Source organism: Schistocerca nitens, chromosome 1, assembly GCF_023898315.1.
Source record: "Schistocerca nitens isolate TAMUIC-IGC-003100 chromosome 1, iqSchNite1.1, whole genome shotgun sequence".
Classification (NCBI taxonomy): Eukaryota; Metazoa; Arthropoda; class Insecta; order Orthoptera; family Acrididae; genus Schistocerca; species Schistocerca nitens.
Window position 1 is genome coordinate 943,237,423 of NC_064614.1, and position 23,655 is coordinate 943,261,077.

General features: G+C 45.0%; 1 protein-coding gene across 1 annotated transcript in view; it reads right to left on the reverse strand.

Moving 5' to 3' along the window:
- The window catches only part of LOC126194074 (uncharacterized), a 116,488-nt gene that overhangs the window by 64,926 nt on the left and 27,907 nt on the right, over positions 1 to 23,655 (reverse strand). Inside the window, exons 2-3 of the mRNA XM_049932737.1 lie at positions 16,367 to 16,484; positions 8,321 to 8,394 (exon numbers count right to left, since the gene is read on the reverse strand). Coding sequence (XP_049788694.1) covers positions 8,321 to 8,394; positions 16,367 to 16,484 — 192 coding nt within the window. The remainder of the gene's footprint in view (positions 1 to 8,320; positions 8,395 to 16,366; positions 16,485 to 23,655) is intronic.

Genomic DNA, 23,655 nt, shown 5'->3' on the forward strand with positions numbered 1-23,655 from the left:
GACCAAAGGGGACGTAAATGACTCGATATCTAATATAGAGCGGTGGGAGGAAGGAATGTATAAAGATAGGAAGACGTCCTCGAAACTCTATTCATGGAACTGCCAGAGGACAATATGGTTCGAGATAGTATCGTAGGCCTTCTCGATGTCAAAAACATACTGCATAGTTGAGCTCGGGGATGGAAAGATCATTGTATAGCCACTTCCAGGATGACCTGTTTGTCAACGGTACACTATCGGTGAGAAATTACTGGAAACAGTAACGATTGTAAAATACCTCGGACTAACCGTCCGAAGCGACCAAAATCAGAATGCCCACATAGAATTAGCAGGAATAATGAGATGCCGGACTAACATTCATTGGGAGAAACCCAAAGGAAATGTAATTGCGAGTTCGATTAACAGAAAAGATAGAGAATACCTAACAAAGAGCGGCACGCTTAGTTAGAGCGATAGGTAGATGCTCAGCAATCTCCAGCGGTAGACACTACAAGAGAGGTGTTGTGTATTACGGTGAGGTTTATTGTTGAAAATTCCGAGAGTGTATACAGTCCAATCACATTAATGTGACCACCACCATTAATCGAAGTCAACGTACAATAACGACTCATGGTAGCTGGCAGCACTAGTTGTGGAAGGTATTAAAGTGAATAGGAGTGACGCGAAAACAGTACAGTCGTTGTCTTATCATGGAAACAGAGCGATTTATCTACCATAAAAACGGACATGTTCACTGGCTTTCAGGCCAAGGGTGGAGGCATGTCAGAAAGAGCTAAGTTTGTTCGCGTGCTGCCGTGGTTAAAGTATATCGTGCATGACAAAATGGTGCTATCCAAAACTGGTGCTGAAGTGACTGTGGTTATGTCATGTTAACCAGGGACCTAGAAACGACAGAGAGGCTCCGTCCCCGCCGCAGCCGCTGTGGTCCGCAACCCCACGACGACTACCGCAGTCCAATTCGCCCCTCCGCTGCCCCACACCGAACGCAGGGTTATTGTGCGGTTCGACCCCCGATGGACCCCCCAGGGAACGTCTCACACCAGACGAGTGTAACCCCTGTGTTTGCGTGGTAGAGTATTGCTGGCATACGCGTACGTGGAGAACTTGTTTGCGCAGCAATCGCCGACATAGTGTAGCTGAGGCGGAATAAGGGGAACCATCCCGCATTTGCCGAGGCAGATGGAAAACCGCCTAAAAACCATCCACAGACTGGCCGGCTCACCTGACCTCGACACAAATCCGCAGGGCGGATTCGTGCCGGGGACCGGCGCTCCTGTGATGACTGGGTGTTGTGTGATGTCCTCAGGTTAGTTAGGTTTAAGTAGTTCTAAGTTCTAGGGGACATGACCATAGATGTTAAGTCCCATAGTGCTCAGAGCCATTTGAACCAACCGGCGCTCCTTCCCGCTCGGAAAGCCGTGCGTTCCACTGCACGGCCAACCGGGCGGGCGGTGACTGGTACACCACACACGATACGGGAGAATGATAGATGCGTAGGTGCGTACTGGCGAAAAGACGTGCAGTTGTTGAGTAACTGACCGGCCAGATGAACCAACGGGCTACTAACAGTGTCTCTTCAACGAACGGATCATTTCGCGAACGTAGCTGCATATGGATCTCTGTCGCAGGTGCCCAGTTCATGCACCCGTACTGACTGTTATTCATCGGCAACGAGGGCCAAAATTTGCACGCCAGCACAGCACCTGGACGACCATTGACTGGCGGCAGGTAGTCTTTTCAGATACGTGTTATACTCCACCGGACAAATCGCCATTGGCGTCTACATCGTGAAACGTCTGAAAGGAAACACAGTGCAACAATCGTGTGAAGGGTACATGCCTGAGGGCATTCCCTGCGCGATCTCGTCATTCTGGAAAGTGCAATGGATCAACGTAAGTTTGCAACTGTCAACCTCTACATGCAGTCTGGTTTTCCTCGGCACGATGGCATCTACCAGCAGGACAATACAACATGTCACACAGCTCGCAGTGTACGTGCTTGGGTCTAAAGGCTCCAAGATGAGATTACAGTACTCCCCTGGGCACCAAACTCTCCGGGTTTAAACCCAGCCGCGAATCTGTGGGACCACCTCGATAATGCTGTTCGCGTTATGGATGCGCCACTGAGGATCCTATTGCAGGTGGCGACAGCACTGGAGTCGGCATGGCTTCACATCCACGTCGGTACATTCCAGAACCTGAATGACTCTCTCCCTACTCGTCTCTCAGCATTCCGCTCCGCAGAATGTAACTGTTCGCACTTTTGGAAGTTAGTCACAGTAATGTGGTTGGTTCAAATGGCTCTGAGCACTATGGGACTTAACATCTACGGTCATCAGTCCCCTAGAACTTAGAACTACTTAAACCTAACTAACCTAAGGACATCACACAACACCTAGTCATCACGAGCCAGAGAAAATCCCTGACCCCGCCGGGAATCGAACCCGGGAACCCGGGCGCGGGAAGCGAGAACGCTACCGCACGACCACGAGCTGCGGACCACAGTAATGTGACTGGAGAGTGTAGGTCCCAAGAAGAGTCAGGCAACATTTCATTTCCTCCCGCACACCTCTCTCGAAATGAGACGAAAAACTCAGAGAAATTAGTGCTCATAAGGAGGTTTATCGGCAATCGTTATTCACATGCACTTACGAATGGAATATGGTAGGGGGAAGAAAACACCCTCAGGTGGCCTGCGGAGTATAGATGTAAAGGTTGATGCCCAGAACAGTTCAGAACTGGCCATCTTTCAACGAGGCACGCAGGAGACACTCCGGAAGTACGTAAGCTCTCTGACTAAACATGCAAGATTTTAGAGGCTTAGGAATATTTCCGTATCCGAAACAAAGAATGGGAACAAAGAGTTCGCTGGAAGTGAGGCGCCAGGGCGTGGGTGCGCTGGCCAGCAGGAAGAGGCTGCCCGGAAGCGACGCGCCGGCTTCCTGTTTGGGCCGGGCGCGCCCCTCGCTACCTGTTGTCTCCAATCAAAACAATGTGTTTCGCCTCCTGCGCAGCTAAGCTCGTCTGTGGCGCCGTAGTGCAGCAGTGTTCATCACCGACGAGCCGATACACTCTGTTACACTTCCGTAACTGAATCAGTAGGTAGCCTATGTCGCCAGTTGCCGCTAGGGCATCATCCCCAACAGCAATACGCAATGCAGGAGATTAAATCTGCACTACTGAGCATTAAATTTGCAACATAGTGAAAGGAGCATGCAACAAACGTCAAATTGATACGATGTGTACTACATTTCAGTGCAACCACACGAAGGACGTTTCGAAGTGTTTGCGTCAAACGTCTAGAGGTGAAAGATCATGTCATGGGAAACAACTCCTGTTAGAGACAATAAGCACGCTGACACTTACTTGCGAAGCTAGGCGTTCTTTAGCATTCGCCGGCCCTGGGAGCACGAGATTTCAACGAACTGGCAACGTCTACTATACAGGTCTGCTATATAACTATTCCAGTAAAATAATTGAGTGATTTTCAACAAGAAAGAAGAATGTCTCTATGTAGAGTATACAGAGTCGTTATAAATAAAATGCAATGGAGGTCCAGTGTGGGCTTGGTAGATATGCTAATGCATTAATCTGGAATTGATTTACGCTGGAAAACAAATTAGTTCCAATTGTGACCATGAGGTGCAGATCTGGCGGTATACACTGAATGTGAACGTTATGGCTACCGAGAAGAGAGACCGCTTGCTGTTAGTGGAACTGTTTTGTATGAACGGCAGCAATTACAGTGAGAGAGAATCGCTGACTGAAAGGTGAAAGGAGAGACCCGACGTCATTAAACGGTTTAAAAACCGCGAGGGAGCTTCTACATCTACATCCATACTCCGCAAGCCACCTGACGGTGTGTGGCGGAGGGTACCTTGAGTACCCCATCGGTTCTCCCTTCTATTCCAGTCTCGTATTGTTCGTGGAAAGAAAGATTGTCGGTATGCCACTGTGTGGGCTCTAATCTCTCTGATTTTATCCTCACGGTCTCTTCGCGAGATATACGTAGGAGGGAACAACATACTGCTTGACTCCTCGGTGAAGGTATGTTCTAGAAACTTCAGCAAAAGCCCATACCGAGCTACTGAGCGTCTCTCTTGCAGAGCCTTTCACTGGAGTTTATCTATCATCTCCGTAACGCTTTCGCGATTACTAAATGATCCTGTAACGAAGCGCGCTGCTCTCCGTTGGATCTTCTCTATCTCTTCTATCAACCCTATCTGGTACGCATCCCACACCAGTGAGCAGTATTCAAGCAATGGGCGAACAAGTGTACTGTAACCTACTTCCTTTGTTTTCGGATTGCATTTCCTTAGGATTCTTCCAATGAATCTCAGTCTGGCATCTGCTTTACCAACGATCAACTTTATATGATCATTCCATTTTAAATCACTCCTAATGCCTACTCCCAGATAATTTATGGAATTAACTGCTTCTAGTTGCTGACCTGCTATATTGTAGCTAAATGACAAAGGATCTTTCTTTCTATGTATTCGCAGCACATTACACTTGTCTACATTGAGATTCAATTGCCATTCCCTGCACCATGCGTCAATTCGTTGCAGATACTCCTGCATTTCAGCACAATTTTCCATTGTTACAACCTCTCGATATAGTACAGCATCATCTGCAAAAAGCCTCAGTGAACTTCCGATGTCATCCACAAGGTCATTTATGTATATTGTGAATAGCAACGGTCCTACGACACTCCCCTGCGGCACACCTGAAATCACTCTTACTTCGGAAGACTTCTCTCCATTGAGAATGACATGCTGCGTTCTGTTATCTATGAACTCTTCAGTCCAATCACACAACTGGTCTGATAGTCCATATGCTCTTACTTTGTTCATTAAACGACTGTGGGGAACTGTACCAAACGCCATGCGAAAGTCAAGAAACACGGCATCTACCTGGGAACCCGTATCTATGGCCCTCTGAGTCTCGTGGACGAATAGCGCGAGCTGGGTTTCAGACGATCGTCTTTTTCGAAACCCATGCTGATTCCTACGGATTTTTAGTCTCCAGAAAAGTAATTATACTCGAACATAATATGTGTTCAAAAATTCTACAACTGATCGACGTTAGAGATATAAGTCTATGGCTCTGCACGTCTTTTCGACGTCCCCTTTTCCAATCTTTTGGAACGCTACGCTCTTTTGGAGACCTACGGTACACCGCTGGAAGAAGGGGGGCAAGTTCCTTCGCGTACTCTGTGTAAAATCGAACTGGTATCCCATCAGGTCCAGCGGCCTTTCCTCTTTTGAGCGATTTTAATTGTTTGCAGCAACTGGAAGAGGAAGGCTTCCTATCCCGGTGGAAGTTACTGTCGAAGTTGCTGTCGCTGTAACTGACCACGCATGACGTGCCTCGCGTAGTGCTAGTGCTCGCGCAATTTCACAGCTCAATAGTAGGTAAGTTTTGCGCTCTATTTTATGTTGGTACCCGTACAAGATCCAGATGGTGGGACAAGTGAAACCTCATGATCCGTAGCAATATTCTGTATTTGCTCTTTGGTTTCTGGCACGGCTCGAAGCTGACGACATGGGGCCGGGCAATGTTCTACGGAGTGACGAGGCAGATTTTACACTACGGGTTGCAGTGAATGCACAGAACTGCCGAATTTGGGGTACTGTTAAACCACGTGTTGTGCACGAAGAGCCATTGCACTCGCCGTGTGAGACTGTGATGTGGACTCATGTTGCTTACATTCTTTGGAGAGAATACACTCAGAGTGCCTGCCAGGTGTACAGTGACGGCTGCACGTTATCAAGACCTCCTAGTACAGCATGTGGTTCCTGATTTGGCACAGCGCAATTGTGTGGAAACCACTATTTTCATGCAAAATGGAGCGACACCTTATGTCGCTCGCCCAGTGAAAATTCTGCTTAATACAACTTCCCACAAACGTGTTGTCTCCAGAGGTTTCTCAGATGTATGCCCTGCAGGATCACCTGATCTGAAACCATGCGACTTTTGTCTCTGGGGATATCTAAAAGAACGCGTTTACCAGGACACGTTCGTCTCTATCTGATCTGAAGGCCAGTATATAGGAATACTTCGCTCAGATTTTACGGGAACCGCTATGAGCAACTGTTGATCACATCATTTTACGGATTCAGCGTACCGTCGACGTCTCCAGTGCTCATATTGAACAAACTGTATAAAGGTCGGTAAATAATAAAATCAGCACTATGCCTTTCTCACTTGTTTGGCCTCTTCTGCCCATGTCCCATATCTCACTACTATTCGGGGTGCCTCCCTACACGTTTTCAGCCTGAAATCTCACTGAGTGGAGTACAGTTGTCTTCACTGATCATTTCCGCTTCGAACTGAGTCCCAAAGACCACCTAAGACGTCTGTGGAGAATCCCCGGACAGTGGTGGATACCAACCAAATGAACCGACAACCAGGAATGATGGTCGTTTCACAACAGCACCGCTTTGGTCGTCATACGCGGCACTGTCACAGCACAGCTGTACGTCAATGATATTCTACGTCCCGTTATGTTGCCCTCCATAGCAAGCCATCCTGGGCTTAATTCCAGCAATATAATGTCCACCTGCACATGGTGAAACTTTCTACTGCTTGTCTCCGTGCTTGGCAAACCATACCTTGGCCTCAAAGATAGCCGGCTCTATCACCAGTTGAGAACTTTGGAACTTTATCGGCAAGACCCTCCAACCACTTCGGATTTTGACGATCCAACCAGCCAATTTGACGGAATTTGGCACAATATCCATCAGGAGGACAACCAACGACTCTGTAAATCAATACAAAGAAGAATAACTACTTGCATAAGGGTCAGAGGTGGACCAACGGCCGGCCGGTGTGGCCGAGCGGTTCTAGGCGCTTCAGTCTGGAACCGCGTGACCGCTACGGTCGCAGGTTCGAATCCTGCCTCGGGCATGGATGTGTGTGGTGTCGTTAGGTTAGTTAGATTTAAGTAGTTCTAAGTTCTAGGGGACTGATGACCACAGATGTTAAGTCCCATAGTGCTCAGAGCCATTTTTTTTTGGACCAACGCATTACGGACTTGCTCAGTTTGTGAAACTCTTTCTCTTGAAAATCAAATGGTTCAAACGGCTCTAAGTACTATGGGACTTAACATCTGAGGTCATCAGCCCCTAGACTTACAACTACTTAAAGCTAACTAACCTAAGGGACATCACATACATCCATGCCCGAGGCAGGATTCGAACCTGCGACCGTAGCAGCAGCGTGGTTCCGGACTGAAGCGCCTAGAACGGCTCGGCCACGACGGCCGGCCCTTTCTCTTGAATAAGTCATTGTACGTGTCTGAAATTATAATGTCTTTTTTTTTTGTCTGTTTACGTACGTGACATCTGCCTATTTCCGTCATGTTCGTATCATTTTTTCGTGGTGCGTTGCTTTTTTTTGTCTTAGAGTGTTTTCTCAACATAGTTTATCAATTGGAAACTGATGTGGATTGAGTATTCATAAAAATAAAGGCGAACTAAATCCCAGATATTCGTTAGTATGTATCATAACAGCAACATTTATTTGAGTGCGGCAAATGGAAAGATATTTATGAGAAATAAAAACGAGTTTATGGCGCTCAAATAATTATAATTCCAAAGAAATAGTCAACGTGTGATCTGAAGAGTGGTGATTGAACGATCGTCTTTATTATGAGCTATCGCGAAACGTGACATTAAAGATCATTAGCTATGCATTGTAACGGGAAGAAGGTCCATATGAGTAAGTTACGAAGTTTGAATCAGTATGAATTCTAAGAGAAGTAGACAAGTCATAAATCTGACAGTGTGACGTAAAATATGTTATCAAAACGATGTTAAAAACAACATCGACACGGTAGTGACGAAACGTAGTGCAACATCTCGTGTTTGGCACGGCATTAGGTTTTGTGACACACATACGGTTATAATGGAAGAAGGTTTATCAAGAGACGGAAGTAAAAGAGAATGTAGAGAATTCAAGCTAATGTCACATTTCGAAAGCACCTTCTTGGCAGAGAAAAGCTGTGTGCTGCACCAGGGGCCGAAACTAGGAACTTTGCCATTCGCGGGCAAGAGCCCCACTCACTTTTTTTATTCTTCCACCAGTACCTCACTTAGTACAGGAATTTAAGTTTCCGTTAGATGTCTGTGTCCTTCGCGTCAAAAATATTTTTTTTTCACGAATGTAGGCATTCGAAACATCTACGACGGTTGCTTCCACGTCGTTTCAGCAGATTCCTATTCGCGACAGGCGCATTAGAACGAAATTTCCAAAGACGTGAATAGATTGTTAAGAAATGCATTCGCTCTCATCGAAGTGAGTTGCGACTGTGCACCTACCTTGCCTTCCACATGGATCTCGTCGTCATCGTCGTCCTCGTCATCAGTGGCATCGTCATCGGCGTTGTCATCATCTGCAGAAAAATAAGTGTGACTGTCATATGGATCGTACAAAACTTTATGTAAGATAGAGAACAAATGACAGATAATTTACTAAACATTAAGACAGCCTGGTACTAATTGCCACAAAACCTGCAGTGCGGATAAGACACACTATTACAGTAGTTCAAGATCTGCTTCATGGCTAAACAAAGTATCTTACGTACTGGCCAGTCAAGCTTTGCATCATTTACTTTTGGGACATCTCGTGGTTTTTAATACACGACTGGAATTAGTATATACAGGTATATAAAACTTAATTCTATACATAGTCGTTTCTTCCAGTTTTTGCTTTAATCCTCGTTTTTAGTGTGAAAAACTTTTGGTGCACATTTTTTAGCGTTTGTAAAGCCCTCTTAACTTTATTTTCAATTTTTCGTTATCAGTTGCCGTTTTGTGCTGTGATGGTCCTTTTTGCCTATTGGTAATACATTGCAGTAGACTTCAGTAGCACTTACAAAAGAAGAAAATGAAGGAAGATCGGGTGTAACGTCCCGTCGACATCGAGATCATTAGAGACGGAGCACGGCTCGGATTGTGTCAAGGGCCGGGAAGGAAATCGGCCGTGCCCTTTCAAAGGAACTATCCTGGCATTTACTTGAAGCGATTTAGGAAAATCACAAAAAGCCTAAATCTGGGTGGCTGGACGCAGATTTCAATCCGTCGTCCTTCCGAATGCGAGTCCAGTGTGCTGATCACTGTGCCACCTCGCTTGGTCGTAACACTTAAGTCACACTTCAGTTTTATTTCGCGTGTGAAAGCGACCAGTAGTTCAGCTACCTCCTCTCAGAGAGCTCTTGTTGCTTCTATTGAATACGTTTTGGAATTTGTGACGTTATGTCTTCATTTGTTTGCCACACTGAAGTGAAGGCGCACGTTGTTTGGTAGACGAGTGGAGTCGGAAAGGACGGAAAGAGGAGGATGGACGATGAGAGGGGAAATGGGAGGTGTGTGTGTGTGTGTGTCTTTTAGGACATTCTGATAACATGGGTTCATTTAGCTCGAAATAATAGCAGAGCGTACGGAGTAGGAAGTTTGGACGGATCTTATTCTGTAGTCCAGTTCTTAATATTTTATTAACTAATGAGATCAATGGAGTCTTCGAAAAGAAATGAACGGAATAGGATGTGACTTTAAGTAAAAAGTTATTTTTTGTAGTAAAACGGTCTTTACACAAAGGAAAAACACACCTGATTTTAGCACTAATGGTAGGAAAAAACACGAAAGAAGAAAATGGGAATCTTTGAAAATTTTGTGCTAGAACGTAATGCTCAGAATAACATCGACAGGCATAATTCACAATGAGGATAAATTAGACAAATGAAATGGGAAAAAAGTTTGTGGCACCTTTCTACGGGACAACTAGTTTGGTAAAGATTGGGGCGAAGAGCGTAAAGATTATAGGGGACAACAATGATTGAAACATATAAAGTGTTGCCTAACTTTTCATTCAGATTTATAGTGGAGGTCGAGAATATCATAAAAATATTCTGGCTATAGTCACTGATATTAGCCTGGAATACTGTGGAACACATATATATTAGAGAATATCATGTGTGTGATATTAATACGCTGAGGAATTTATTTTTAGTGTTCAAACACATGCAGCACCATCTTGGAGCATTGACTGTGAGATACATTCCACGATATACGAGTACTCTTAATAGCTTAACGGCAGCTGCGGCTACGGCAAGCTCTGTGATGTAGTCCTCTGCGTGTGATTTGTCGGTGTGTATTTAGGGGGTTCGATTAAGCAGTTATTAGCGCGTTGCTAAAATGAGACAAACGTGGTACAGACGATCGCGTGCCTGCTGTCATCGTAATTGAGAGGAGTTACCTGCTGCGGAGCCTCAAGTTAAACAATGTGCGCTGAACGATGTGTTCCGAAATACTTATATCCGGACCAGCATTGTACTCCGTCGTTAATCCGCGACAGGTCTCCGCCTACCCTGCTTTACGGATTGGGCAAGCCTTCGAGTTCCAAGCCATTTTTTGCGCCTCGGTTGCAAGTTCAGATAAATTAATGCGTCGTAAGTTTCGGTTTCTTTCTGGGACATTCCAGCGAACACGTGATGAGAATTATGTCACGGGCGGATATGCCAGGTTCCAATATTTGAGAAATACAAATTACTCTGTTACAGCATTCCGTTGCAAATATATCTATGAGAGTGTGACTGCTGTTCGTATGATAGGTAGGAACAAGTTGAAATAGCGACGCGTTTGAAGAAGAAAGCATCCGCTTAAATTTTGCACTGGATGGGCTATTGTATAGAAAATTTATATTAGCATCACTAGCTATAATTACATGCTCGAATGTCGATTCGGGATTTGAAACAGCGGTTTCGAAGCGTACTTTAGGAGGTTTGCGCAAGCCACATGACAGGCACTTTCTGTTAAGGGATTCGATCTCTATGAACATACACTACTGGCCATTAAAATTGCTACACCACAAAGATGTGCTACAGACACGAAATTTAACCGACAGCAAGAAGATGCTGTGATACGCAAATGATTAGCGTTTCAGAGCATTCACACAAGGTTAGCGCCGGTGGCGACACCTACAACGTGCTGACACGAGGAAAGTTTCCAACCGATTTCTCATACACAAACCAGTTGACCGGCGTTGCCTGGTGAAACGTCGTTGTGATGCCTCGTGTAAGGAGGGGAAATGCGTACCATCACGTTTCCGACTTTGATAAAGGTCGGATTGTAGCCTATCGCGATTCCGCTTTATCGTATCGCGACATTGCTGCTCGCGTTGGTCGAGATCCAATGATTGCTAGCAGAATATGGAATCGGTGGGTTTAGGAGGGTAATACGGAACGCCGTGCTGGATCCCAACGGCCTCGTATCACTAGCAGTCGAGATGACAGGCATCTTATCCGCATGGCTGTAACGGATCGTGCAGCCACGTCTCGATCCTCGAGTCAACAGATGGAGACGTTTGCAAGACAACAACCATCTGCACAAACAGTTCGACGACGTCTGCAGCAGCATGGAATATCAGCTCGGAGACCATGGCTGCTGTTATCCTTGACGCTGCATCACAGACAGGAGCGCCTGCGATGGTGTACTCAACGACGAACCTGGGTGCACGAATGGCAAAACGTAATTTTTTCGGATGAATCCAGGTTCTGTTTACAGCATCATAATGGTCGCATCCGTGTTTGGCAACCTCGCGCGAACGCACATTGGAAGCGTGTATCCGTCATCGACATACTGCCGTATCACCCGGCGTGATGGTGTGGGGTGCCACTGGTTACACGTCTCGGTCACCTCTTGTTCGCATTGACGGCACTTTGAACAGTGGACGTTACATTTCAGATGTGTTACGACCCGTGGCTCTACCTTTCATTCGATCCCTGCGAAACCTCACATTTCAGCAGGATAATGAACGACCGCATGTTGCAGGTCCTGTACGGGCCTTTCTGGATACAGAAAATGTTCGACTGCTGCCCTGGCCAGCACATTCTCCAGATCTCTCACCAATTGAAAACGTCTGGTCAATGGTGGCCGAGCAACGGGCTCGTCACAATACGCCAGTCACTACTATTGATGAACTGTGGTATCGTGTTAAAGCTGCATATGCAGCTGTACCTGTACACGCCATTCAAGCTCTGTTTGACTCAATGCTTGGCGTATCAAGGCCGTTATTATTGCCAGAGGTGGTTGTTCTGGGTACTGATTTCTCAGGATCTATGCACCCAAATTGTGTAAAAATGTAATCACATGTCAGTTGTAGTATAATATATTTGTCCATTGAATACCCGTTTATCATCTGCATTTCTTCTTGGTGTAGCAACTTTAATGGCCATCTTCATTACTGTTGAATGTATGTAGAACGCCGGTGTTCAGGCGCTCTGCATTAGCCGTATGACTGCCGTCCATCGTGAGGATCGTTTGCAACAAACCATCGAGGACTTGATACAGTGGGCCACCAAATGGCGAAAAGACGCAAGCCAGCATGGTTGATCATCGACCAGTGCTCACCACTACCACTCGTTCAGGTCCCTTTGCTTTGCTCTCAGACATTGTGTACTCAAATACCAGGGCTTTATGATCGACCGCCACCTCACTTCGAAGAAACATACTGAGAACCTCTTGTGATTGGCCACAGGAAGACTGCGGGTTCTATATCCGTTACTGAACCCTCAGACCATGATTCCGCTTCAGCTGGACGTTGCGATCTAGCTGGCGCTCGTTCGCTCCGAGTACGTGCAGGTTGTCTGGGGTAACGCGGCGGACTGGCGTATCATTCGTCCGCAGAGGTTTCAGAGGCGTTTCCTCCGCCCGACCCTCCACTTGCCGCGACGCTTCCCCACAGACGACCTTCTACGGATCAGTGAAGCACCTCCTGTTCGTGAGAGGTCCCGCTAGGCTGCACCTGTATTCTACCGACCCGCACTTATTCGCCCTTGGCACGAGAGTGCGGAGATTCAATTCCACACGTTGGCTGCACATTCTGAACTGCCAGTACGAAATGTCAAGAAGACAATACAGTTGAACATCGCTGGGGATAACCAGTCCTTTACGACATTAAACGACTCCGTATCGAATTTGAAGGCATAAATCTAAGACACATGCGGGAATTAAACACATCAGCTGCCAGTTGGCATTGATTTATATCAATGGGGCAAGTCGATAATTTGTGTCGAACAAAGATTCGAACCTGTGTCTCCTGCTTACTACCCAGATGCACTGACCACTACGCCATCCGAACACAGTGATCACCACAACTATACGGACTAGCCTAGCATGCCTTAATGTCGGACCCAAGTTCATGCTTGGTTTGCGTCTGCACTGAATCGTCTGGATTATATATGTTGCGTCTGTTCCTTCGGACATGTCCAAATATATAATTCAGGCGATGATGGCCAACTATCTTTTCAGTGCAGACGCACACCAAGCTCGATCTCGTATGGAAATCGGCGAGATGCAGTGAGTAATGATGCTAATGAGCAGGGGCCCTACATCAGTAGTTTGTGGTATAAGTTGGGAATTTGGGTCTGACAGGTGGTGTGTTAGGGTTGCCCATGCTGTTGTGGAGACCACTGTGTCCAGATAGCGTAGTGGTCAGCGCATCTACCTAATAAGCAGGAGACCAGGATTGGAACCCCTGTCCGGCACAAATTTTTGATTTGTCCCATTGAACATAAATCAGTGCCCACTGGTAGCTAATATCTATTATTCCTTTTTGTCTTGGTTCATAGTGGCTGCAGGATCAAACTGGTTTCTGTTCTTTCGGACATGGTGAACGCCACGTCAGCAGGGGATGAGAAGAAATCCCGCCATTTGCAATATGTGATGTGTGTCAAGGTCACTCCCAGGCAATACCTCGTCAGAATGCGCAGTATAAAATTGGCTGGAGTGTCGCAGGATTATGTTCTAGGACTCGTGTTGCACTGCTATCTACATAAACAGCTTACCCAAGCAGATGTACTCCGATGATACTGCACAAGTCAAGTGCTGACGCAACCTAATTTGCATTTACAGCTACCTCCAGAGGCATGTAGAAAAAATCATATAGCTGTGTAATGTCTGGTAGATGAAAACCAACCGCAAGTAAAGCCAAGTAGTTCTGCTCACTACTATGCTGAAGCACCTTAACCACAAACTCACAATAGATCGTACGGACTTGACTTTGTATGTCTCAGTCAAATACCTTGTTCTCATAACACACGAGAGATTGACTAGCCGACCAAGCATAAGCAATGCCGTCAACAAAAATTGCGGAATGATCAGACGTCGTAAAACTGCCCATCTGTCGTTTCATCACACTTCCAGCCATTCTGTAGGGTTGGGCAGTGCGGTCAATGTCAGGCTGAATGTCTGCAGTCTCTTTTTCGAATTGTCATCAATGCTGATCACTATACACTCAATAGCTACTATACACGTGGCGTAATCATAAATCTTCATTACCCAACAGTACCCATCAAATTTTATGGAAAAACAAACATTTTTCCCGCCATTCCATAAACTCGGAAAGCCAAAATTCCCAAAATTGCATTCACGAAGGTCCAAAATAATCTTCACAAAATATTTAAGTTACTGACACACTCTTTTACAGACAATACAAACACATACACTGTCACACAAATGACATGTTGTTGTCGTCTTGTTATGGTGTTCAGTCCGAAGACTGGTATGATGCAGCTCTCACACTGGTCTATCCTGCGTAAGCTTCTTCATCTCCACATAACTAGTGCAGGCCGTATCCCTCTCAATCAGCTTACTTTAGTCGAGTCTTGGTCTCTGTCTATAAATTTTATCCCACACACTTCCCTCCATGACTAGCCTGATCTTGATGCCTATGGACGTGTGCAGTCTACCGATCCGCTCTTGTGGGTTATACCATATATTCCTTTTATCCTAAATCCGAGTCAGTACCTCTTCATTAACTATCCAATCTTTCTATCTAACCATCTTCGCTCTTCTAGAGAACCACATTTTGAAAGTTTCTATTCTCTTTTTGTTTCAACTGCTTTTCAACCACATTTCACTTTCGTACAAGGCTACACTCCATAAAGATACTTTAAGAAAAGACCTAGATTTACTCTACATTCGATGTTCACAAATTTCTATTTTTCAGAAACGTTTTTCTTGCTATCCTCTCTACTTTTTTACTGTTTAATTTCCTAATCAGATTCACCTGATTTAATTCGACTGCATTCCACTATCTTGTTTTACTTTTGTTGATGTTTATCTTATAACCTCTTTTTAGACACTATCCTATTGCTCTTCCAAGTCATTTTCCGTTTCTGACGGAATTACAATTACAATGTCACTCACAAATCGTGAAATTTTTCAAATGGTTCAAATGGCTCTAAGCACTATGGGACTTAACATCTGAGGTCAACAGTCCCCTAGAACTACTTAAACCTAACTAACCTAAGGACATCACACACATCGATGCCCGAGGCAGGAGTCAAACCTGCGATCGTAAAGGTCGCGCGGTTCCAGACTGAAGAGCCTAGAACCGCTCAGTCACACCGGCCGGCGTGAAGTTTTTATCCCCCCCGATTTTAATTGCCTTTCAGAATTTCCCTTTTATTTTCTTTACGGCCGGCCGCGGTGGCCGAGCGGTTCTAGGCGCTGCTGCTACGGTCGTAGGTTCGAATCCTGCCTCGGGCATGGATGTATGTGATGTCCTTAGGTTAGTTAGGTTTAAGTAGTTCTAAGTTATGGGGGACTGACGACCTCAGATGTTAAGTCCCATAGGGCTCAGAGCCATTTGAATCATTTTCTTTACGCCTAGCTCAATGTACTTCACCAATAAGATTGGGGAAAGGCAATCTTGTTTCACTCCTTTGTCAACTACCGTTACCCTTTATCTCTTTCGACGTTTACAACAGCAATCTGACGTGTGTACAAATTGTAGAAAACCTTCCGCTGTTTGCATTTTATTCCTGCTACATTCTGCATTTCAAAGAGTGCATTCCAGTTGTCAGAAGCATTACACTGTAAACGTAAATTTGTCCCTTTTCAATCAATCTCTTAAGATAAGTTTTGGGGTCAGGAATGCTTAGCCTATTCCCACATTTCTCCAAAACCCAAACTGATGTTTCCTGCATTTAGCACCTAGCAGTCTTTCCATCCTTCTGTTCAAATTGTCATATTTCTAGACATCTGTACCACTGTCGAAAATCAGACGATTACAGTGCCCAATGGAGATTTACTGCTGTGGTATTACAAGTGATCTGCTTGACTCTGGACTTGTATTGCGGTTTTGTTTGCAAGTTGTGTTCAGTCTGTCAACGAATACCGTTGTGACTATAGAAAATGTACCTCTTCAGTTAATTTGAACGAATAGCTTTGCAACACTTGTGTGGTACATATTCTTGACGATGATGGGTCCAGTACGTTGGCAGAGATGAAGGTCTCAGAACAGGACTTAAGGAAAGACAGAATTAAATGAAGTGAAAAATAAAGAGGACCATGTGCGCTCACCGTCATCCTCTGCACTGCTGCTTGTGGTTGTGGCATTGGCGGCCGTGTCGTTGTGCATGTCCATCTCGTGGGACAGCTCTCCAGACATGCGCATTGACGCCGGGTGGTTCGGCATCGCCTGCAACACACGCGTCCACAACATTAGACGCCTCTCCTAGAAACGGCAATGAAAGAGTATATTGCAGAGGTTACGGTACCTACCGTGCGTAGCCGATACAGGATGACTCTAATGTGAGACGACCCTCCCCTCCATCCCCCACCCACTTAACGTTCAAATTGTGAAAACTCTCAAGAAGTGTAGTTACAGGAGGAACAGTAAATACGTATTTTTGGTGATAGTAGGATAGACTACTTCTAATAAACATTCTAAATAACATGTGTCGTTTTTTATTAGGGTCTACTTGTAGAAATATAGCTTGTTACAGAGTTGATTTTTCATTTTGCCTGTTGGTACTTCAGTTTATGTATGACAACGTGCATGACTGTCATGCGAATATCGAAGTCCTGTGTTCAGGAGGGCCACACTGGACCATGCAGCATCCCGACAGGCTCATGCGACTAGCGCCCGAGAGGACTGCCCATTGTTCTCTCGAGCGTGCGGTATCGGACAGCCATGTCACTTACCTTCAGCCAGGAAGTGATCTTGTTTGCAGTGAAACTAGTATCCCCACGTACAGTGCGGCGACGTATGGGGCACAATCGATTATCAGCAGGGCGTTCAATGTTGTTGCTTCCGTTGACAATGAAGCAGAGAGAGGTGCACCAATAGTGGTGCGCCCAAGGACAATTCTGGACACAGGAGTGACACCTCGCCGCCTTTTCAGCTGAGTCTGGAGACCACTGTGCAGCGACTACCGTCGGTAATGCAGGTAATGTGTTCAAAGAATGTGGAATCGAAACTTATGATCCCCTTATGATTTCTCAACATAATTTGGCTGTGGATGAAACCACACATCGTTTTCTTGTAATGGAACATGCAGAGAAGGAAAAGATTCCTGCTATGAGTATGGCACCTAAAGACTAAACCAAGGAAATTCACATTGATACTTGATATGAATATTATACAGCAAAAAGTTAAAAACCACGACTTTCAAAAAATGGTGCTCCCTTAAGCCAAAACAATGCCGAAGTGTTGTTGATTTTAAATAATGTCTCAAATAAAAACCATATGCGAAAAAACGCAGAAATCTAAGTAAGCTAAATGCGAGTCGTTTAATAACAAGCTCAACTATGAAGCAGACATTGATTGATAGGGAAGCACGCAGAGTAAACAAGAACGTTTAACGTAACACAGGAAAACTTCTTAATAAAGTATAGTGCACTGTTAGTTACAAAGTCTTTACTTCATTCACTAGGCTACATGTTTCGACAGTCCCACCATCATCAACAAGTGGAACTCGTGTTTGACGTAGCCTTCGTTAGTGGGTAGCATCGCCGGTTGCCTGCAGCTGCATGTGAGATGGTTGGGAATTTAAGTTACGACTCGCACTGTTACAAACTAGCGAAATTAACCACACCATTTATAGATGTGATGTAGCAGACAGTATATAAATATAAAAGGTAGACGCGATGTAAGAACAGTATGTGCGCTGCAGTCTGCTGCGAAAAACACCTATGGGTCTCACAATACCTAATATATGACATATGATTTTACACGTCAGACTGCAGTGTATATACTGTTCTTTGGACTGTAACTGCATAAAAGATACCACCCATCTGATGATTGCGGTGCAACCGTTGAAACGCATAGTGCATGTAGTAAAGACTCTGTGACTGATGCGGAATCAAAAGTTTTCGTTTTAACTAGTGTTCGTAGACCTCGAAACACAGTCCATAACTGATTTAAAGTTATAGTGCATTGTCCTGAATGTGATTATACTTTTACTCTCCTGCAGAAGACCGGATAGAGTGTTGCAACTGACACAAAAATGCTCTAAATTTGGTGGAGGAATCTTTTTGTGTGATTTTTGCTAACGAAAAGCACAGATATTGAGTTACATTAACTTTCAACATGAAAATTCATTCTCTACATGTATTTCAGTAAGAAATAAATAGCAGTGTTTAACTAATTAATGTACTGTTTTATACTTTCCAAGATTAAAAATGTATTCCACTTTTATCAGTACGTCGTTTGTCCTGTGGTCAAAGAGATGCTGCCTCTATGCTGGGGCAGGATAAAACTTTTTCATTCGCTTTTAAATTTGGAAAAATAAATCTGAGATATTAAAATTAAACAAATTACGATGAGGTACAATACTGAAACTAGGGAGCAAAAAAAGTCTCCAGAAATGAATTTATTAAAAAACATTAACCGCTGATGTCGTCCACATCGGGAATCTATCCACCGTTTGATTTCAATGTCAGTGTTTATCTGGGCTTCGCCCTATCACCGCTATTATTAACCTCTGCATGGACCCAGCAGCGTATAACATACAAATATCTCGTCCTTGGAACTTATTTAGGAGGACTGTGATCCTAGCCCAAGAAAAACGCCTGAACAAACTGGATGCAAATGGGCTGCATCTTAGCGCTAAGGTTGGATACCTGGAAGGTTGTCCCCTGACGTATGCTACCATCAGAACCAGTGGCAAACTCCCCAGTAGACCATGCATTTTAAATACATAGGACCCATTGTCACCTCAAGCTGTGGTGGCACTTCTGATACCCAGCCAAAGTTGAATGAAGCTTAGTTGACATATAGAAAAGTCACCGGAATCATCTGCGATGAAAAGATGCCGCAGCCTTTATAAGATCACTTCGTTGCCTGCCTGTCTGTCCATACGACGCTTAAGACCCCTTTTTCTCAGGAACAAGTACAAGTATTAAGTTAAAATTTATATCAAATACTAACGTCTAGGGTCCGTTGGCAGTGTTCATAATTTAAGCTTCTAAGTCATCACAATCAAAAGGTACAGGCATTTATATCCCATATTTTGATACTAGCAAACACACTCATCGCACCTACAAGATACTTCTCGTTGACCTAGAATCACGATATTTGGCAAGAAGCAAGGTTCAAAGTACAAGTTAAGGTTCAAAATGATTCAAATGGCTCTGAGCACTATGGGACATCTGAGGTCATCAGTCCCCTAGACTTAGAACTACTTAAACCTAACTAACCTAAGAACATCACACACATCCATGCAAGAGGCAGGATTCGAACCTGCGACCGCAGCAGCAGCGCGGTTCCGGACTGAAGCGCCTAGAACCGCTCGGCTATAACGGCCGGCTACAACTTAAGGAAAATATCCAAAAAATTGTTAGTTTATAATTATATCTCATAAAAATATTTTTTGCCATTACAAACTTACACTGCGTTCGTCATCTGTCAAAAATCTCTGGAACTACAGTGATTCACGATGAAGGTGTGTATGTATAATTTATAAATATTTCGTGCTAATTGGCAGAGCTACGATGGAAGGAAGTCTCCTGCCGTTGTGAGAACGCTGTGTTTACCACTTAGCGGTGACAGGCGAAAGGCCGTCCGACTACTGCGCTGACAGTCTATGGCTGCGACACGTACGGCATCTGTAATGTCTCAGAGCAAAGTAGTACTCGTAACTGATGCAAGTTTGCATTTCCGTCGTTTGCGGTGAGGTTCCGAAATTCCATAAAATATCAATTAAAGCGTTCCGCAGAACAATTCGTCTTTTGCGTTACAATAGCCGCATGGCCGACTGTACTGTTTTCTTCTCTGGAGACTTCTGTCAAATCATTCCAGTAATCACAACAGGGGAGGGTAGACTAATTGGCTGTTAGCACACCACGTTACTGTAACACGAAAATTAATAAAACAAATGAAAAATTACAATAGAGGTTGTGTTAATTACACAAAAATATAAACTTACAATTAAACCATTCTCGAAAGTCTTAGCATTCGTGGGACTGAAATCTTGACAGTATCGGCATCAACAACAGCCAAAAATTGTTGAAATTATCTTTTCTTAGGATGGAAGAACTATTTACATAAATAATTACGTTTGCGGGGAATCCTTTGCGCGCGAGTCCTATAGGCACTTATCCGAATTTTTTCATTCTCCTGAAGAATATAAGATTTGGCACTTAGAACCTTTTCCCTTTCCACCCTTCAAATGATGTTAGTTGCCGCCCACTGGATTAGGACTGTACCGATGTTTAAGAACAGATTAGATCAAGTGATCATTGAACTACATTCCCACACACAATCTTCGTCCTCTAGTTATGTAAAACTTCAATCAAAAAATCATTTTAAATTGTTGCTAATCTGTGTGGCCATCTATTTTTGCCATAGCTCTTGCCTAACCCTATTTGACACTGTGACGAGTTAGTTGCTGCTTGCAAGCAGGCCATCACAAAACAGCATCTCCTTCAACGGTAAGGGCTCCTCATCATCACACATTGGTACGTTTGACGCCAGGTACATTGCGTAAATACAAAACCGCTCGTGACAGACAGAACAGGAGGGGACACACAGCCGCCATATGACGTCAGCAGCTTGTTGGGACGAGTCGCACATTTGCGCCGCGGGTACTGGGAGGCCTTTGTGATGGTGACGGTGCTGCCGAACACGGCTACATAGCGTCACCGTTAACGATGAGCAGCGGGGCGCGGGGCAGAGCAGAGCAGAACAGTCCCCCAGCCAGCCGCCCCACCCACGCCTCATTCACTGACTGACGTTTCCCGCGGCACCGGCTTTTGTCCTGCCGTGGGAAGAGCTCGCTGCCGTTCAGCAGCAACTCTCCACCGGCAGGAGCCATATAGCCTGCTCACTTCTGGATCGTCACTACAAGAAGCGTGTAAAAAGCTGACGTAAAACGGAAACAAGAAAAGATACACGCAAAATTCTCATTTGTTGGGCCGGCTGGTGTGGCCGAGCGGTTCTAGGCGCTTCAGTCTGAAACCGCGCGAACGCTACGGTCGCGGGTTCCAATCCTGCCTCGGGCATGGATGTGTGTGATGTTCTTAGGTTAGTTAGGTTTAAGTAGTTCTAAGTTCTAGGGGACTGATGACCTCAGATGTTAAGTCCCTTAGTGCTCAGAGCCATTTGAACCATTTTTTCATTTGTTGGTTTTCCTGTTTTTAGTAGTCACAGGCATTCAGAACTGTGTTAATGATATAACTATCGCCCTTTGACAGTTACATTATTTCCTTTCGGACCCTTTCGCAATTGTCGCTCTATAGATACTTTCAAGAACTTCATACATGTGTATCATACACTGAAGCGCCAGGGAAACTGGTATAGGCATGCGTATTCAAATACAGAGACTTGTACGCAGGCAGAATACGGCGCTGCGGTCGGCAACGCCTGTATAATACTAAAAATGTCTGTCGCAGTTTTTAGATCGGTTACTGCTGCTACAATGGCAGGTTATCAAGATTTAGTGACTTGGAAAGTGGTGTCATAGTCGCGGCACGAGCAATGGGACACAGCATCTCCGAGGTAGCTATGAAGTGGGGATTCTCGAGTACGACCGTTTCACGAGTGTACCGTGAATATGAGGAATCCGGTAAAACATCAAATCACCGACATCGCTGCGGACGTAAAAAGATCTAGCTGGAAGGTGACCAACGACGATTGAAGAGAATAGTTCTCCGTGACAGAAGTGCAGTCCTTCTGCAAACTGCTGCAGATTTCAATGCTGGGCCATCAGCGTGCGAACCACTCGACGAAACATTATCGATATGGGCTTTCGTAGCCGTAGGTTCACTCGTTTACCCTCGATCACTGCACGACACAAAGCTTTACACCTCGCCTGGGTTCGTCAACACCGACGTTGGACTGTTGGTGACTGGAAACATGTTGCTTTGTCGGACGAGTCTCGCTTCAGATTGTATCGAGCGGGTGGACGTGTACGGGTATGGAGACAACCTCATGAATCCATGGTCCCTGCATGTCAGCAGGGGATTGTTCAAGATGGTGGAGGCTCCTCTGTTATTGTGTGGAGCGTGTGCAGTTGGGGTGATATGGGACACCTGATACGTCTGGATACGAATCTGACAGGTGACACGTACGTAAGCATCCCATCAGATCACCTTTATCCATTCATCTCCATTGTGCATTCCGTTAGATTTGGGCAATTCCAGAATTGCTACAGAGTGGCTCCAGGAACACTCTTCTGAGTTTAAACACTTCCGCTGGCCACCAAACTGCCCAGACATGAACATTATTGAGTATATCTGGGATGCCTTGCAACGTGCTGTTCAGAAGAGATGTCCACACCTACGTATTGTTACGGATTTATGGACAGCCCTGCAGTATTCGTGGTGTCATCTCCAGCACTGTTTCAGACATTAGTCGAGGCAATGTCACGTCCTGTTGCGGCACTTCTGCATGCTCGAGGGCGTTCTACACGATATTAGGCGGGTGTGTGTATATACGTATGCATATATGTACGTATGTATGTATGACTGGATTATTAATCTTGTGTCAGACATGAAATACAGGGTGAATCGCCTAAAACTTGCACCGCAAATATTGCGGAAATGGAAAGCGCTGTTGATCTGCGCCTTTCGTAGAATGGATTGGCAGGCAGTGGCTTGTATTGTTAGCCTATCAAAAGATCGTAATAATACTTACAAAGTGTATTTTTGTGCAAACATAAATTTTACTAAATGGAACAATGTCTGCACAAACAATACACCTTCTAAGTATTATTGCAATCTGTTTATTGGCTAACAATACGAGCCCCGGACTACCAATCCATTCTGTGAAAGCCACACATCAATAATATCTTCCATTTCCGCTATGTATGCGGTGTTTGTTTTAAGTGAGTCAGGCTGTATGGTAGGAAACCCGTTGGCATTCGAAACAGCTTCCAGCCATCTGGGAATGCGTAAGTACACGTTCTGCATCGTTTTCAAGGGAATACTCTACCGTTCTTCCTGCAAAATAGTGCCAAGTTCAGGTAATGATGGTGGAGGTCGACAGTGATCAAGCACACTTCTATCCACTAATATTGAGATTTGGCGGCTGTGGTGGCCAGAACAGAGGCCGCAATCCATCCTCGTGCTCTTGCAAAACAGCGTCACCACTGGGGAGCAAACATTGTAGCAAGCGAAGGACCGGAGCAGATGAAGTGGTCCCATAGTCCTTTGCAGTACTGCGACCTTGCAGCGTTACCCTGGGGCTATGGCATGTCACGATGTGGTAGTCCAAGCAATCACGGAATCCCCGCGTGTTTCACTCTTGGGACGAAAACTCGGCCAGGAAATAATGTGAAACAAGACTCAAATGGCTCTGAGCACTATGGGACTCAACTGCTGAGGTCATTAGTCCCCTAGAACTTAGAACTAGTTAAACCTAACTAACC